Source organism: Macrobrachium nipponense, chromosome 6 (assembly GCF_015104395.2).
Source record: "Macrobrachium nipponense isolate FS-2020 chromosome 6, ASM1510439v2, whole genome shotgun sequence".
In the NCBI taxonomy this organism is placed as follows: Eukaryota; Metazoa; Arthropoda; class Malacostraca; order Decapoda; family Palaemonidae; genus Macrobrachium; species Macrobrachium nipponense.
The window spans coordinates 57,364,579-57,381,157 of record NC_061108.1 but is presented as its reverse complement, the minus strand read 5'-3'; the positions used below and the strand labels follow the sequence as shown (position 1 = coordinate 57,381,157).

At 35.6% G+C, this 16,579-nt stretch overlaps 1 protein-coding gene across 3 annotated transcripts in view; it reads left to right on the top strand.

The window, feature by feature from the left end:
• LOC135216877 (uncharacterized) overlaps positions 1 to 15,206 on the top strand; it is a 33,569-nt gene extending 18,363 nt beyond the window's left edge. Inside the window, exons 2-3 of one of the 3 annotated variants that reach the window (XM_064252395.1) lie at positions 2,325 to 2,515; positions 12,821 to 15,206. In XM_064252395.1, the coding sequence (XP_064108465.1) occupies positions 2,325 to 2,515; positions 12,821 to 13,316 (687 nt within the window). In that variant the 3' untranslated portion in view covers positions 13,317 to 15,206. The remainder of the gene's footprint in view (positions 1 to 2,324; positions 2,516 to 12,820) is intronic. The other 2 variants (XM_064252397.1, XM_064252396.1) reach the window with 2 other exon arrangements.
• Positions 15,207 to 16,579: the final 1,373 nt, after the last annotated feature.

Genomic DNA, 16,579 nt, shown 5'->3' with positions numbered 1-16,579 from the left:
CCACAGTTTCACTGTCCTGCTCTCAGTGGCAATCTGATCTAACTCTTTCATCATGTCATCTGCAGTCATGAAATGATGACCAATGAACAGGCTGCGGATCACCTCCTCCGCCATCATTCGAAGGGCATGAACGTTTTGAGGGAACTTTTTGCCACTTAGCATCTTAGGAACCCCTCCAAACACTTCTGAAAGAACATCAGAAAGGCCACTTTCAGTCATCAATGACCCAGTGGCCCCCACAAAGCTCATCAGAGCATGCATCCCACCAAGACGAAGGTACATATCTTTGAAAGTTTCGGCCGGTCTGAAATCTGCACAGCAACTCTGTAGAGTTGTTGGTTTTCTTTTATTAATTTTATGGCTTAAAATATACGTAGTAAATATTTTGTAAAATATTAGTATACAGAAAGCAATAGGAAAATACCTAAACCCCAGGCGGATATAATTCAATGAGAAATACAGAAAATTATTTTTTTCGATTATGGGTGCATCCAACAATATTCAGATGGAAAGGGCTTAATATCTCGAAATGCTCAAGGGATATGACTGGGCACCCCCCTAAATCTTAAAGAGCTACTCCCAGGCTGCAAGAAACAGCAGAGAAAAAAACTTTATCCAGCAAAACCAGGTTCCTCAAAAATTAAAGGTTTGGGCCCCGGACTAAAGGTCCAGTTCTGGAGTATGAATAGGTGGTGAGAAAGGGTTTTTGAAAAAGAAGGAGGAAAAAAAGGAAATGAGATTTCCTTTATTTTAGTGAGAGTGTTGAAGGCTGAACGTGATTGAATTTTTTTAAATATTTATTTGTCTGTCTATATGTATGTTGTTTATGAATGTGTTGTTGAGGGAGTAATCATTTTTCTATTTTCTTGATTTTACTTGCAGTTGAGTCAGAAGATTGTTGCTCCCCTTCAAACCAAGGGTTAAGCAGCTTGAGAAGTTATGGTTATAAGAGAGGCCAATTACTGTAAAAGAGTATGGTTGAAAGTAGAGTAAAAGTGAAAGAAAAGTGATAAGGAATATAGGGAGTGAACGCAAAGCTGCTAGATTACAGAAACAAATACATGATATGTGCCACCCTTCCCCCCATTCCTCCATATATGATGCCAAACCTTACAAGGTGCCGATCTCGACACTTGCTGCAAATAAACTTCAACAGCAGTTAAAAGGAGAAAACAAAATACTGGTTGATCTCTCCAATAGAAAGAAGGATATTGACAAAACAAAACTGATTGATACAGACCAAGCTCACTTTCAATCTGAAGAAGTCTCGACGACCATAGTTTAGGGAAAACTTTAGTATCCAGAAGGGGTTCTTTTGATAGTATTAAAATGGGAGGATTGTAGATTTAGATTGAAGAATTAGATTAGGGTTCTTTAATTAGGTTAAGGTTCTTCTGATAGTTAGGGAGGAAATAGTATAGATTCAGGGTTAGGAATTAGGTTTAGGTTCTTCAGGGGGTCGTGGTAGTATTAAGTTAGGTAAAGGAGGATAAGACTTGAAGAATTATATCGTGATAAAGAAAACTGAAGTTTCTGTTCTGTATTTTAAGGAAATAAATTAGGTAAAGGAAAATCAGTTTCATTTAATGACCAAATCTCTTCCAATCATACTGCCCTAATTGTGTCCATAGCCATATCAAAAGCCCTTATGTCATAAGTGAGGAGTAAAGCCAGGTATGCACCCATTTACTTTACAGTCTGGAAATGACTTGTCTTTGGAAGGTATCATATGATGACAAATATACGACACAGAAAAACCTAAACAAATTTCAGCTAATGATACAATCAATTAAATCATGTGAACACTCTCCAATACCTTTGTAGTACAGGCCGACGACAGAGAAAAAACTGAATGGAAAACTTTAGATGCTCAAACCACTCAAAAGGGATGGGTGAATAGATGGTTCAAACTAAATGAGCCTATTAATTTTTTATTTTTCAAAAATCATTTCCCCTAACGTGGAAAATACAGCTATCATAATAGAGCAGCAAGACTCATTCAGAAAAATACATTATCTAAAACCCTGGAGAAAATACTTTTTTACATGGTTTTAATTTAAATTACAGATTTATGAAACTTCACCAATACTTTATTAGTGAATATTTCTGTAAACTAAACTAATATACAAAACTAAGATAGCTTTATTAAAGAACCTAGAATGTAAGAGAAATTTACAAGTTCTTACTTTTTTGTTTGGTTTTTCAACAGAAAACGGTTATGGGGACCTATACAAATGAAAATTAAAATCTCATCAATTATGCTTTGAATTGACCAAAGGTTAGTGATGGGTTTTTTATCTTAAATAAACTTCACTTATTTTCAGATGCCTGTGCCAGTGTCACCATGTAAAGACGAATCTAGTCAGAGTGCTTCAGCAAGCATCCCTGGTGCAATGACCATACCAGTGCAGGAGACAGCGCAATCTCCTGAAAGTACAACAACCTCTCAACATGTAGACAGTGTTGATCCAGATGTTGTTGCAGGTTATCAGGACTGTTTAAAAGAAACTCTCAGGTTTGTAAGCCAGTGTTTTCTTGGCATAGACAATATTGTAACCAGATTATTATTTTCTCTTTATTCCAGAACTCTGGCTGTTCTTTAGTTATGCAGCTCCAAGATACATGAATTATAGCATACTTGTTTATATTGCAGATTCTACTGAAATCACAACAGTTGAAAATTTGCTCAACCTCTGGTGTAAAGAACTCAACATAATTCTACAAACTGCTTGCTTGCAGTTGAGCCACTCTTGGTAAAGCCAGATAGGCCACTCCAGACTGACAAAAACTACAGTATGTCAAGCTAACTGTAGTTATAGCTGGCAACCAAGTAGATCATAATGTCAGTGAAATGACAAATTTTGAAAGTAATTGATATTTTTCATAACTACATATACAAATCTGAGGGTTTTTTTATATATAGAAATTATTATTCAGCGAAGGGTAGAGTGTCACTTTACTTTTGACCCAGGTAATTGTGTTAGCTTGAGGGGTGGTATGATGTCATGTCCTAGAATTTGTAACATTAGTCTGACAAAAGTTAATGTGGATGATGTGAGTCCAAATGGCATTAATTCAAACTATAAATGTTCTTTATGTGTGCTGAAGGCTGTGAATTGTTTTGATTCTTCATCGAGAGGTATTTGCCAATATCCACTAAGGATGAAAATATTTTGGCCCCTCCTAATTGAGCTAACATATCTTGAATTACCGGCATCGGCACTTGATCTGGAACTGTGTAGGAGTTTAACTTTCTGAAGTCAATTACATGTGTCCAACTACCATCCTTCTTTGGAACAAGTAATCATGGAGAATTATATGGAGATTTAGGAGGAATTAATACTCCATCTCTTTTTATTTCCTCTATCAAATTGTCAATTATGGGTCTCTGGCTTATTGGTAATCTGTAATTAGGAATAAAAAATGGTTTGGCTCCATCATCTAACAAAATTCTATGTTGTAGAACATTGTTCTTCCTAGTTTATCTCCTTCTAAAGCTATTACATTTCTGTATTTCTCTATCACTTGAATTAACTTGTTTCTAGTTTCTGGAAAATCTGTTTTATTCACTTCCTGATTTAATTTAGAGTTTTGGCCATTTATAGAGAAAAATGCTTTTTCTTCTACTGTTAGTAAAGGATTGTTAATAGGGATTCCTATGCAAAAGACGGTGCCTGCGTATAGTGTTAGTCTGTTATCTGAATAGTTTTGGACATAGACTTCACAGTTACCACCATCCATGTGGACTAGTAGTGAATTATCCATTCTGACAAAGTCTGGCAATTCTTCATTCAACAATAGAACATCTTTATCTTCTACATCCTCGTTTGATCGCAAATAAATTTTTAAAAAACATTTTGGATACAAAGTTACTCATCTATTAAGTATAAATTTTACTTTATTATCATCAGCTGTGCTAACACAACATATTTCTTCTTCTATGTCTGAAAAATAGCAGAGTTCTGTATCTCCAGTGGTTTCTTCTGTTACTTCTATTATACTATTTATATCTGAGGCGCCTTGATTTTCCTTAGAATCAGTGTTTTGGTCATCATAATTAGTTATATCTGAGTAATTATTTCTATTTGAGTATATATCATCTGTATGTGCACATCTCAACAATTCGTTATTCTTTAACTGTGGGAATTCCTCTTTTTTATCTGTTTCTACTTTATCTTGTTTATTCTTGTTACTTATCTGCTCTTCCCATATGTCTGTCTCGCTTGTCGACACTGTCTCAGACAAATTGATCAGATTTGGGTGAGACTTTTCTTAGTCAAGCGTAAAACATCTGCTCTTCCGATTATCCTGTTTCAGACTAATCTTTCCTTCACTACTATCTAATATTATTGAGAACAATACTTGTGCTGGAAAAAAATTGTCTTCTAAAACTAGAAAACTTTCAATAAACTTGTGTGACAAAATTTCTATTTCTAGTTTCTCATTCCCCAGACCTTTAATCTCTTTCCCCACAATTCCTCTTATTACTGTACTTAGACCTTGAATCTTAGTTTCTGCAATGCCAAAATATCTGGTTTAAAGTTATTTTGCCAATTATATTTACAGTACTACCTGAATCAATGAGTACAGTACATGTCTTTCCATTTAGTCGAATCTTTACAATAGGCAGATCCTTTCTGTTTATTTCTTCTTCTTTCATGGAAAATATTACTTCTTTGCTATGTGATTAGGAAAATGCGGATGAACCTTCATTTCCTATTGTAACTGTTTCTACTCTATCTCTTTCATCACCCTGAAGGGATTTAATTTCATTTCTCTGTAAAGGGGTTACTTGTCACTGACTTGAAGTCTGAAGACTTATTTGTATCTGGGTAAATGTTGTTACTGACGCTCTCCCTATTGGCGTCCTTAGTATTGAACCAACAGTTTTTAGTCAAATGCCCGGCCTTTTTGCGAATTGCACAGATTCGAGGCTTTCTGCTTTCGTTAGTGGAATGATTGGTATACCCGCAGTTTTCACATATTGCTTTTGGTCTAGCTCCTTGAGCTTGATTATTCACTGGCTTTGAATTATTTGTGTTTGAATATTGACCATTATTATATCTTATTATGAGTAGACCATTCCTTGAATGATTCCGTCTTCCTTTCTGGTTTGGATTCCATTTGTTTCTATTATATTGTGCATATTTCAGTTGAAGGAAAGTTTGTCTATTCCCTAATTGTCTGGAATTATCGTTATACTGGTTACTTCTTTTTATATGAATTATTTATATTTCTACCTTACTTCTCGTTTTGAGTTTCTGTTATCGCTACAAATTTCTTTTGGATTTATTGTCTCGTTGATATTAAGGCTACAAGGGTATCATTATTTGGACCAATTTAAACTTTCTTGAAAGCCTTCTTTCCTTTTCTCCAAGGGCATTATACATGGTTCCAAATGACAAATAATTCAAAACGTGTCTTAAGCTAACTAAATCATCTTCGTCATCACCAAAATCATCTTTCCTTCCTATGGTGATACTAGTTTTTTTTAAATCTGTGACTACTCTGTGTATCGATTCTTCTACATCTGTCTGAAGATTTGCTATTGACTCTCCATCAAAATGTTGTGTAAGAAATTTGTCAATATTATTTATGGTATCACTTTGACTTACTGGTTCCCATATTGATAAACAAATTCGTTTAAAGTCAGCGTATGTGGTTATTTTGCTGAATCTAACTGAATTCAAAGTCCTAAGTGCATCACCTTTTTCTGAACTTTAGCTCTTTCATTCGTTATTCCCCCTGTAGATATGCGACTGTCTGCATCAGCTAGCCACTGGTTTACAGAGTATGATTCTAGACCATTTTTGTCAAGATTTGAATTATCTACTCTTCCACAGAAACAAGTGGCTTGCGTAATGATTGCTGCTAGTGCCATTGTTCTAAATTGAAATGTGTTTATTATTATTATTATTATTATTATTATTATTATTATTATTATTATTATTATTATTATTATTATTATTATTATTTGTGTTAGTAGTATTAGTATTTTCTTGAGCTAATGGTATTCGTGAATTTGGCACTCGAAGTCGGATATGTCTGTCCGGCATCGATCGTAAATTGTATGGACTATTCCTAACAGTATTCAACAATTCATCAAAAAATCTTGCGTATTATTAAACCTATCTATTATACATAATAAAAAAAATTTCGAGAGAGAGAGAATATAAAAAGAATTATACTTTCTTTGAGAGAGAGAATTAATTTTTAAAAAATCCAATACGACTTACTTTTGTCGTTCGGTTAACTGTTATTCTGTATTTACTGAATTCTCTTGAATGCTTCACATTTTCCTTCCGTCACCAATATTGGAGTTCGCTGATCACTGCTGATTACGCAGTCTTCCTCTTGCTTCGTTATGCACCGTCGACCCTCAGGGATTCGTCTTCTTTGATTTTACGATGATGATTTTAACGGGAACTTTTGTCTTGCATATCAAATGCATTCATCCGTTTTAGCAGATTGTGTATAGAGATCTGCTTTTGTGTAGATAACAATTAACACACTGACGGGGTATTTTTGTCGTAAGAGTGAATCTTACTCATCCCGATTCCTGTATATTTTTCGAGATCTGCTCAACTAAGAATGCCTTTTCTAGACCTCTAGAGAGAGAGAGCAAGAATAAAGTAATGCAGGAGTATTGTTATGTGAATTCTAGCGTATTCCAGGTAATTTAATTCTTGTAGCTGAAAGTGGTTTGATTGATATTGACGCAAGAATCCAGGGGAGGTGCATCCTTGTACTCTTATAAGTGAATCCAGGTGTGTAAATAAGAGATAAATTCTCTCTTTAGATGTTCTTCATAAAGCTCTACCAGTGTCTGCTCTAGTACCAGACCAAAGCAACATAAACTCTCTGCATCATCTTCTGGTGGGGGTCCAGGGGCCAAAAGCCTCGAAAGCTCCAGGGTTTTAGGATTATGTACTGTACACGATTGCACTTTTCAGAGAGCAAAGCAAAAACAAACATGTATTTTAGTAATTTAATGAAGATAAAAATGCACAGAGTAAGTTGTTTATTCTTTGCTGAACTGTGAAAAAGTTTGCCTTCTAATAGGATTTCAACTTAAAAAAATAATAATAAATGTTTTGAAAAATTAATCAAATATGGCAAATACAAGATATAAAATGTATCCAATTTCTCAAAATATAGTAAAATATGTAGTACATATACTGGCAGTCCCCAGTTATCGGCAGACTCGGTTAATGGCGATCCAGTTTTATGGCGCTTGTCTAACCATAAAATTGGCAATTAATGGTGCCATAATGGGCCAAGTTTTGGTTATCGACGCCAAAAGGTGCCAATACTAATAGAGTTATGGCGCCATAACATACCTAACAGAGGCGCCATTAACGGACACTTTGCGCCATAAGCACCATATATCGCCACGTTTCAGTTAATGGCGGTTTTCCCTTATGAGCACCCCACCGAGAACAGGAACCCCGCCAATAACCAGGGACTGCCTAAAAGGAGCCCATAAAAACGGCAAATTATAGAAAATAAGTACTATAATTAAGAGACCGTGCTGTCTCTCTCTTCAGGTAAATGATGAATGAGAAACGTTACAGAAAAGGAAGTATTTTTACCAAGAGATCTACAGGTAAGCTGTTTTGACTAAGTCACCCTGGTTGATCATTTCTCTATAATCTTCTCAAGCGTTGGTTAGAGGAAGATTTTATCTATGATATCTGAATCCTAGGCACCCTCAGAGATATTCATTACCTTTGTTTAATCAAAGCTGACTCCACCATCTGGCTTTTGTACCGACAATTGCTGCTATAAATAATGTGACAAATTCCAGCTTATTCTATGGCTATGGTTAATTATATGGTTAAAAATAGCTGAGCTCTGTTGTCCACACCTAACTGACCGTTTATGTTGTATTTATCTCTGGGGGAGTTATGTACCTGTAAACTCGATATAAGAGTGGTCATAATCCAGGGATGGGATTTCGTATACTCCTGTGTCTTTTGGGATTGGCTTTTGTTGGATGTTAATCAGGGATTTGGATAGGTAAATGCAAAAGGGTTAGTTTCTGAGAGTTCGTGTCACTGTCTTAATCCTGTTCAGGTGTGGGATTTTTATTTCATCGTTGGGTGTCTCTCTGGTCTTATCTTGGGGGAGTGTGGGGTAAGTAGAAGATTACGTTTTCTTTATGGATTGCTTCCTCAATTATATGGTCAGGGTACCTTAAATATGAAAGCTGCTTACGAATTAGTTCAATTTCTTTTTCCTGGCAATCTGGGGAACAAATTCATAAGGCTCTTAAGAATAGATTGCTGGCTACGCCAGTCATGACAGAAGCGTCATAATAACTATAGTAGTGATTGTATGAAACTGAAAATGTTGGTTTTCTGTATATAGTAAATTTGTATTTTGCCATGTCTCTAATTATTAAAACCAAGAAAAAGAATTTTGTTGTCTGTTTCCTATTCAACTTTGAATTTGATGCTGGCCAAAAATGCACTTACTTTTGAAAGAAATAAATTGAAATTGCCCAACCTGTTATCCCAAAATGTTAGGATATCATCTGCATACCTCATCCACAGCATGTCTTTAGGTTTTATTGCATTTATTACTATAGTTTAAAAATATTCCATGTATAGATTGGCTAAAACAGGACTTAATAATGTCTTTTCATTTTGGAAGTCATTCTATAAGTAAAATTTAGGGTGTAGTATGGGTAGAACTTTAAGTTTGGTTTTAGCCAATCTATACATGGAATATTTTGAAACTATTGTAATAAATGCAATAAAACTTAAAGACATGCTGTGGATGAAATATATAGATGATATCCTAATATTTTGGGAAATAGGTGGGGCAGTTTCAATTAATTTCTTTCAAACTTAAATGCATTAGTGCTCAGCATCAAGTTCAAAGTTGAATGGGAAACAGACAACAAAATTCCTTTTCTTGATGTTTTAATGATTAGAGAAGGCTGAATACAAATTTGCCATATACAGAAAACCAACGTTTTCACTTTCGTACATTCACTACTTACGTTATCATGACATTTCTGTCAAGATCGGCGTAGCCAGCAATTTATTCTTAAGAGCCTTACGAATTTGTTCCCCGTATTTCCTGGAAAAGGAAATTGAACTAATTCGTAAGCAGCTTTCATCTTTAAAGTACCCTGACCATATAATTCAGAAAGCAATCCATGAAGCAAATGTAATCTGCAAACTTCCTCAAGATAAGATCAGAGAGACACCCAACAATAAAATAAAAATCCCACACCTGGACAGGATTAAGACGGTGACACGAACTCTCAGAAATTCTAACCCTTTTGCCTTTAGCTAGCCAAGTACCCTAGCCAAATCCCTGATTAATGTCCAACAAAAACCAATCCCCAAAGACACAGAAGTATACAAAATGACAGCCCAGTCTTATATCAGTTTTAAAGGTAAATGACTCCCCCAGAGAGTAATAGAACATAAACGGTCAGTTAGGTATGGACACCATAGCTCGGCTATTTTTAACCATATGAATAACCATAACCACAGAATAAGCTGGAATTTGTCACATATAATTTATAGCAGCAATTGTTGGTACAAAAGCCAGATGGTGGAGTCACCTTTGAAAAAACAAAGAAAGGTAATGAATATCTCTTAGAGCTTTGGGATTCAGATATCATAGATAAAGAGAAATGATCAACCGGAGTGACTTAGTCAAAACAGCTTGTCTTGGTATAAATATTGCCTTTTCTGTAATTTTTCTCTTTCATGACTTGCCTGAAGAGAAAGACAGCACTGTCTCTGAAATATAGTACCTATATACTTTCTATATTTTGGTATTTTTATGGGCTCCTTTTATTAGATGGAATTATGTTATAACAGAACATTTTTCCCTGTCATTTTTAAAATAAATGCACATTTGGAAATGAATTGAATGTGGAAGAGAGAAAAAAGGAAAATCCAAGTGATGCAAAAGTGGAAGGGAAGGGCTAGTTTGAATTTGAGAATGCTTAATTGTTGATGTGAGTGTTGAAGAGTTAAGTAGAGGAAAGATACTAACCAGAAGTTGTTGATAATACAAGTGAAAATCAGGGATCTTCTGATGGAAGTGGCTGACTAAAGTGTTTGGTAGTACTTAGATGGGGGAAAGATTCCGTAGGAAAAATGAGAGGATTGTCCTTTTGTATCATGGTAAAGGTGATAAATAAACTCGTAAGAAGTCTAAGGGGCATACGGTTACTTAGTATAAAAGGGCCATTGTTTGTATATGTTAACTGAGAAAGTAAGATTGATGACAGATCGATGGGAAAGTTGTTGAAAATGGTTCAGATATTTATTATTTTTTGCGTTAGAATAATTCCTGTAGTACACTGAAAAGTGACTGATTTAGAATAAAAGTAAGTCTAAGACAAGGCTGTTTAATGTTTCCATGAATATTCAGTACTTTTATGGAGAGTAATGCAAGACAGAAAATGGACATATGATATAGACGCAAAGTTGTGGGATAAAACATTAAGTTGTAAATGGAGTGTGAAATGATTGATCTTTGCATATAATAGAGTAGTACTGATTGGAGATGTTGATGAGACTGCAGAAACTCATGAAAGAATACTGAAATGTTTTGCAATAGGGAAAAGGTGAGAGTAAATTGAATCAAAATTATCGTTGTGAGGGTAAACGGAATCGGGAAAGATGGACAATGAATGATTATATGGGTAGTGAGTAAACAGAATTTATGATAATAGGATGAGAGAAGAGGTGAAGAAAGGGAAACGACATAGCATGCTCCGTGCAAAAGAATGAGAAGAGACTTGCAGTATTTAACAGGAAGGATTGTTAAGTCAAATCTCCTCTTTAGAAGCGAATTGTGTAGGTTGAAAGTGAATGAAAGAAAAAAAAGTCTGAAGCTGTTGAGATGAATCATTTGACACATTATACTTTATGTCTAATAAGAAGTAGTGAAGAGTAAGAAGTTTTGAGATAAGTGATGAATAAGTTATCTTTGGGCGAAGGATAGACTGGAATGTGTTATGGTAGTTCTGTCACATGGATAAATTGGAGAATAATTGCTTGTTGAAAAGAGTGGGTCCTTCATTGGTGTTAGATGCTAAACGTGGAGGTGTCAAGAGAGTATAGACTGAGTTTGTTGGATGCGTAGTGAGAAGTAGATAAGGAAGTGACAGAACAACGATCATAAAAAAACCACGGGAAAGGGCAATGATGATGACAAATCAAATGGGGTTATCAGATAGAAAGTATACAAGACACACCAGGGAGGAGTAAACTCTTTTCACATTTAACCTTGGCAAATCTAACATAACAGTTGTAATGGTCCTGACAAGTACAGGTGTCTGCATGGCATAAGATTATTTCAAGATTTTTATCAAGCTTGGTTATACAAGGTAACCCATCCCATCCCATCCCATCCCATCATGTTGACTTTATCTGTCACTTTATTTTAATATAAAGCTTTTTTTTCAAAAGAACTACTAAAGTCTGTTGTACCCAATTCTAACAGATTAAGTGACATTTCTGCAGTTAAGCAACTTCTCTTCAGAACATTATACTTTTCCTCTGTGGTTGCCATTTTTACAGTGATTTCTAGTCTGCAGAATTCAAACCATTTGGTCTGGTTAGGGAAAGGGAAAGTAAAATATTGGGGCACTTAAGCTCCTACTATCATCTGTAGGGAAATAAACATAGGACTAGAATTTTCATCCAAAATACGTACAGTACCTAGATACTTGCAACAGATCTTGAATTTGTTTTGTGCCATATTTCTTCACAGTGAGGCTGAATGAGAACTTGGGAGATAGAAATATCTTCTCAAAATTCAGTACATAGACTGAGTCTGGTGTGAGCTGCAGTGAAATACTCTGAAGCCAGAGAAATCAGGAGAGAGAGTGAATTTTCCTTTGGATGTTGGAGGACAATACATTACCAATGTGTTATTCATCATGCTTTGATTGAATTCATTGACAGCAACTTGAAGGGGAATTTCGACATAAACTGTGAAGTCTTAATTCTGTTTGGACACTACCATCTTGACTGAATGTATAGTTAGAGCAATAAAGGTTAAGGCTTAGTATTAAGACCAGTATTGATAGGGTCTCAAGACCTCTTTTGTTGTCAGCCAACAAATCAGGGCAGTAGAAGAATTAAGGGCTTATCACAGACAACTCTCAAACTTTGCAGAGGTAAGTCATGTTATTTAAACGACATTTTTACCATATGGATATTAATCTACTCATAATCTCTATGAGATCATACAACATAGTCACATGATTATGAACATTAAGTTGTGGTTACAAGACAAAGAATCAATTAGAAGGACCAAGGATGGAGCTAGGGATATAGAAACATCCAGTGACAGAAAAGGAATGAGGCATCATGGCTCAAGGTATCCTAAGAGATGACAGACACCAGCAAGTTCAAACAAGGAGTTGAAGTCTCACCATCCTGTTTGCTATTCTGTTTTAGTGAATTTGTCCATCTTATGGACACCTTATTTTACAGTGCCTCGTGGTAATTGGCCAAATCTGCAATTGATGGGTGCTTGAAATGAACCCATTGTACCATAAATTTACTCAGACTTACTTAACAAATAAGAACCACTTTTCTGGCTTGGGACTTTGATTCAGAGTTTTACCTTGGTGTACGTGGCAGTGACCTGCCACATTTTAAGAAAAAAAATTTTTTCAACTTAAGCATTTGTAAAATTATTAAATCTAGCCATTCACCTCTCATTTTTGTTAAAGAAAAGTTCAAAATTCAAATTTTACTTAATCAGTATTGGCATATTATATTTATTTCTGTTTAAAAGCATTTTACAGCATGATTTTTTTTTCTCCGTACTGCAGGTTCTTGCTAGAAGAAGAGCAGCTGTCCTTGGATCATCCTGTTGTAATGGGTCTTGCAGCTCATTTGACTCGTGATCATGCTCATGTGGAGCTTAGTAAACTGTCACAAGAGCTAAGTAATGCTGTATTGGCTTGTACAACAACTCAAAGTGCTACAACTTCCCATATGCCGATGTATCCACAAGACATTTTTTATCCCATATCTCCAAGAACAGTCACTGCTGGGTTTGAAGTCACGTTAGTAGAAGAAAGTGAGGATAATGAACCCCTGAATGAAAGTCAGGATGATTTTGGGGGTCTAGAAGAAAGCTGTGACATTCAAGATATTGACTGTGATGATTACAGTGACTCAGAAGAAGATCAAGTAGCAGAAACAATCATGAGCAATCCTGAACTAAGACGGCAGTTGTTGAGATTTGTTTACCAAGGCTGTGACTTGATTGCTTCCCCTCAACCCATTTCTGAATTGCATCAAAGTATGATAGTGCAGCTTTGACCAGTTATCTAATTTTTCATATTTTTCACTTATCCTGAAGGAAAATTCCAATGAAACCCCTTTTAAGTATTGTAATAATATTCTACAAAAAATACAAGTAATGCAGTAATATTAATATGAAACACTGTTCGGTGATCTCAATATTGCAATTAGAAAATATCACAACTGCGTTTATCACAAAGCATTCAAATCCAGTCGGATGATTGAAAGTTATATCTTCTATTATTATTTATATGCCAAATTTGGTAAAGGCAAGTTATTTATATTTTATGGGTAGTATTTCATAGAAATATACGTATTCAAGATATACAAGGATCAGTTTTGAGAACCGCTAAAATGTTTGGTCAGCAATATGGATATGCAAATTTACTACATAGTGTGAAAACTGTTATGCTCATATAAAACAAAAATCTACTTAGTTAAACTAGTAATGAGATTAACTGTAGTACTGTCCATTACAAGGATTTTCTGGCTGTATATTATAGTACGTACTGTAAAACGAAGAATATGAATTGCAGAAGCAGGCTGTGAATTTTTCAAATTTGTAGAATTTTAGTCATAGTCTACAGTACTCACACTGCATACATGACATGCATTATACAAAATATGTAGAATGGAGTCTTGCACTTATCAGTAGAGTATGTACTACTGGTATTGATATGGGTGAAAACCATATTAAATGCAACTGATTACATAAAGACGAGGATAGTATAGTTTACACCAGTGTACTAGATACCAGTAAATACTCAAAACATAAATCATAAGTTACAAGAGTTTTATAGTACTGAATAAGATGGACAGCATGGCTATTTATATTCATGTGAAAATTCTGAGTCATATACAGTATGTAAATAGTCGTCTGTAAATAAATATGAAAGCAATCAGTGAATGTTTTTATTCATGGTACACAAAGGTATTTACTTTTTTGGCAAAATTAGTATTCATTGTAATGCATACTTTTCCTTAAAGTTCCAGCAATCTTTATCTTTCTTCTTACTTTCATAAGTAAACATGTTTTCTGTTCAAGTACTGTGGCCATTCTTTTGTTCAACTTAGATTTATTTTCCGTAGATATAAGGTGAAACTACCCTGAATTTTTTTAGTGATGTGGCAGAATCTTTAGGAAAACCAATCAGGCATACATTGAGCAGATAATGTTTTTTTAAAGAATGCAAAAGTTCATTATGTACAAAAGCTAGTACTATAGGTAACGTCACTGTCCATGAACTTTCGATTTTCACTTAGTCAATAGCTGAATTCCTTTACCTGCACAAATTATTTATGTAAATTTGCAATGAAAACAAGATTGTTAATAACAAATTGAAAAAGACAAAGTTGTATTTGTCTAAGATACATCCATCGGTTTACACCTGGCTATGTTAGGTGAGCAAGACTTTTGTTGTAAGAATGATAGAACATGAGCCCTGAGGTAGGATACCCTCTACATGATTGAGCACAGAAAACAAGATTTTCATATTAACAAGGGATCAAGATTAAGGCTAGAACCTTGTAGTAAACGGCAGAAATTCTTTTAAAAGCTGGTTAAAATGAAAACCAGACATAAAGACCCCATAAACAAGGCATAGAAGTCAATACCCTTAAAGCTCTGCTCTTCAAGAAATGTATTGCTAAGGCGACTAAGATGAGAGACTGCCCATACCCGCTAAGTTCTAGCCTTTTACAACTGAAGGATCAAAATTCTTTTCATATTTAGTAGTTGAAGAAATTTAAATTATTATGCGAGTTGACTGAGGGCCTTGTGGTGAAGACACCATGATAGAAGGAAAACCATAACAGTGGTAAGAGCTAGGAGAGGTTATAGCTCCACACCATAAGGTCCATAAAGCTGAGATGCTCGGAACCCAGACGCTCTCCTAGGATACATACCTTCATCGTTCAGAATGGGATGTATCATTGCAACCGTCACAGGATATGAAAAAAGATTTTCAGATTTACCTGTTTTAGTGTCAACCAGGGCAAAGATTAGGTGAAGCGACTCGAGGATGACAAGAAAACTCGAGGCAAATATTCTCCGAACTACTTGAGTGAAATGCTTGAAAGAAAGAGTGGAAATTCTGCTAGATGTCCCTTGGAAGCCAGAGAGGGGAAAAATTGATCCAGGGAAGCATATGTTGAAGCAGACAAGCATCCTAGTTTAGAAAAAATACACTAAGGCAGCCTCAACATTCCTGATTAAACCTTCCTCCTAAAATTGTGGCATATTTGTTACCCTCTCTGGAATACATTAGATCAATGTATCAGCTTTTGACTAGCTGCCCCGGGGCAGATCTGTGCTCTTAGGTGGTAGACAATGACAATATCCTTAAATGTCATCTGCTATTGGCAGAGTGTAAGTTTTGTTATAATCAAGCCATTGTCTGTCACTTTGATAAAGGAGACTATGAGGCTTCGCCGACTTACTCCAGCTGTTTGCATGTGGATGCTCAAAATTTAATAGCATGGTCAAGGGGAAAGAACTAAAGTGCATTCCCAGAACTAGGAAGAGAGTCAGGGTGACTGAATGCAGAGGCAACCAGGCTAGATACTATGTCTAGTGTAGGAGTCTGGAACACTAGCCAGCAGTCTGTTATCTGGCAAAGAGGCCATTCGGTTAGTAGAGCTTTGCCCAGGTGATGAGGACAATTATTTCTATATTTTATTTGTCCCAGATCTATCAGGGGATCAGTCTAACGTCATTCTCTGACCATATCTAGAACTCCAACATTTAGGTGCACACCACTGAGGTATGTTGACTCCTTCCCATATGAGGAGAGCATCGACACAGTGTTGTTACAAACATAATCATTAATTCATTATGAATAAGAAAAACCCACATTGCATTTTCAGACGAGTTTGGAAGGGATGAAGGGTTAGTAATACTGTCCTCAAATTTTAATAGGCTGATGTGTAACTTGCTTCAACCAGAAGTAACAGTCTGATTCAATCAGGTCCAGCCTGTGGCTAGCCCTGTATTTTCTTGAGTGTCAGGAATGCTAAACACGACTGGCAAAGGAAAGAGGAATCTAACAGTTGGATATAAAGAGCTTACCAGTACTAGGGAGGATCACTCCAGGCTGATGAGGTTGGTTCCTTCCCACTCAGTAGAATGGCTGCAGTCTGAACTTGTATATGAAACTAACACTGATAGAAGATGAGAACCTAAGTCTTTAGTACTCTGTAACAACTCTGTAGATGGGACTGGAAGACTATAGAGTAGGCTTAAAATCTGATTCTAATCACAGAAGATAATGTCCTTAGGGATA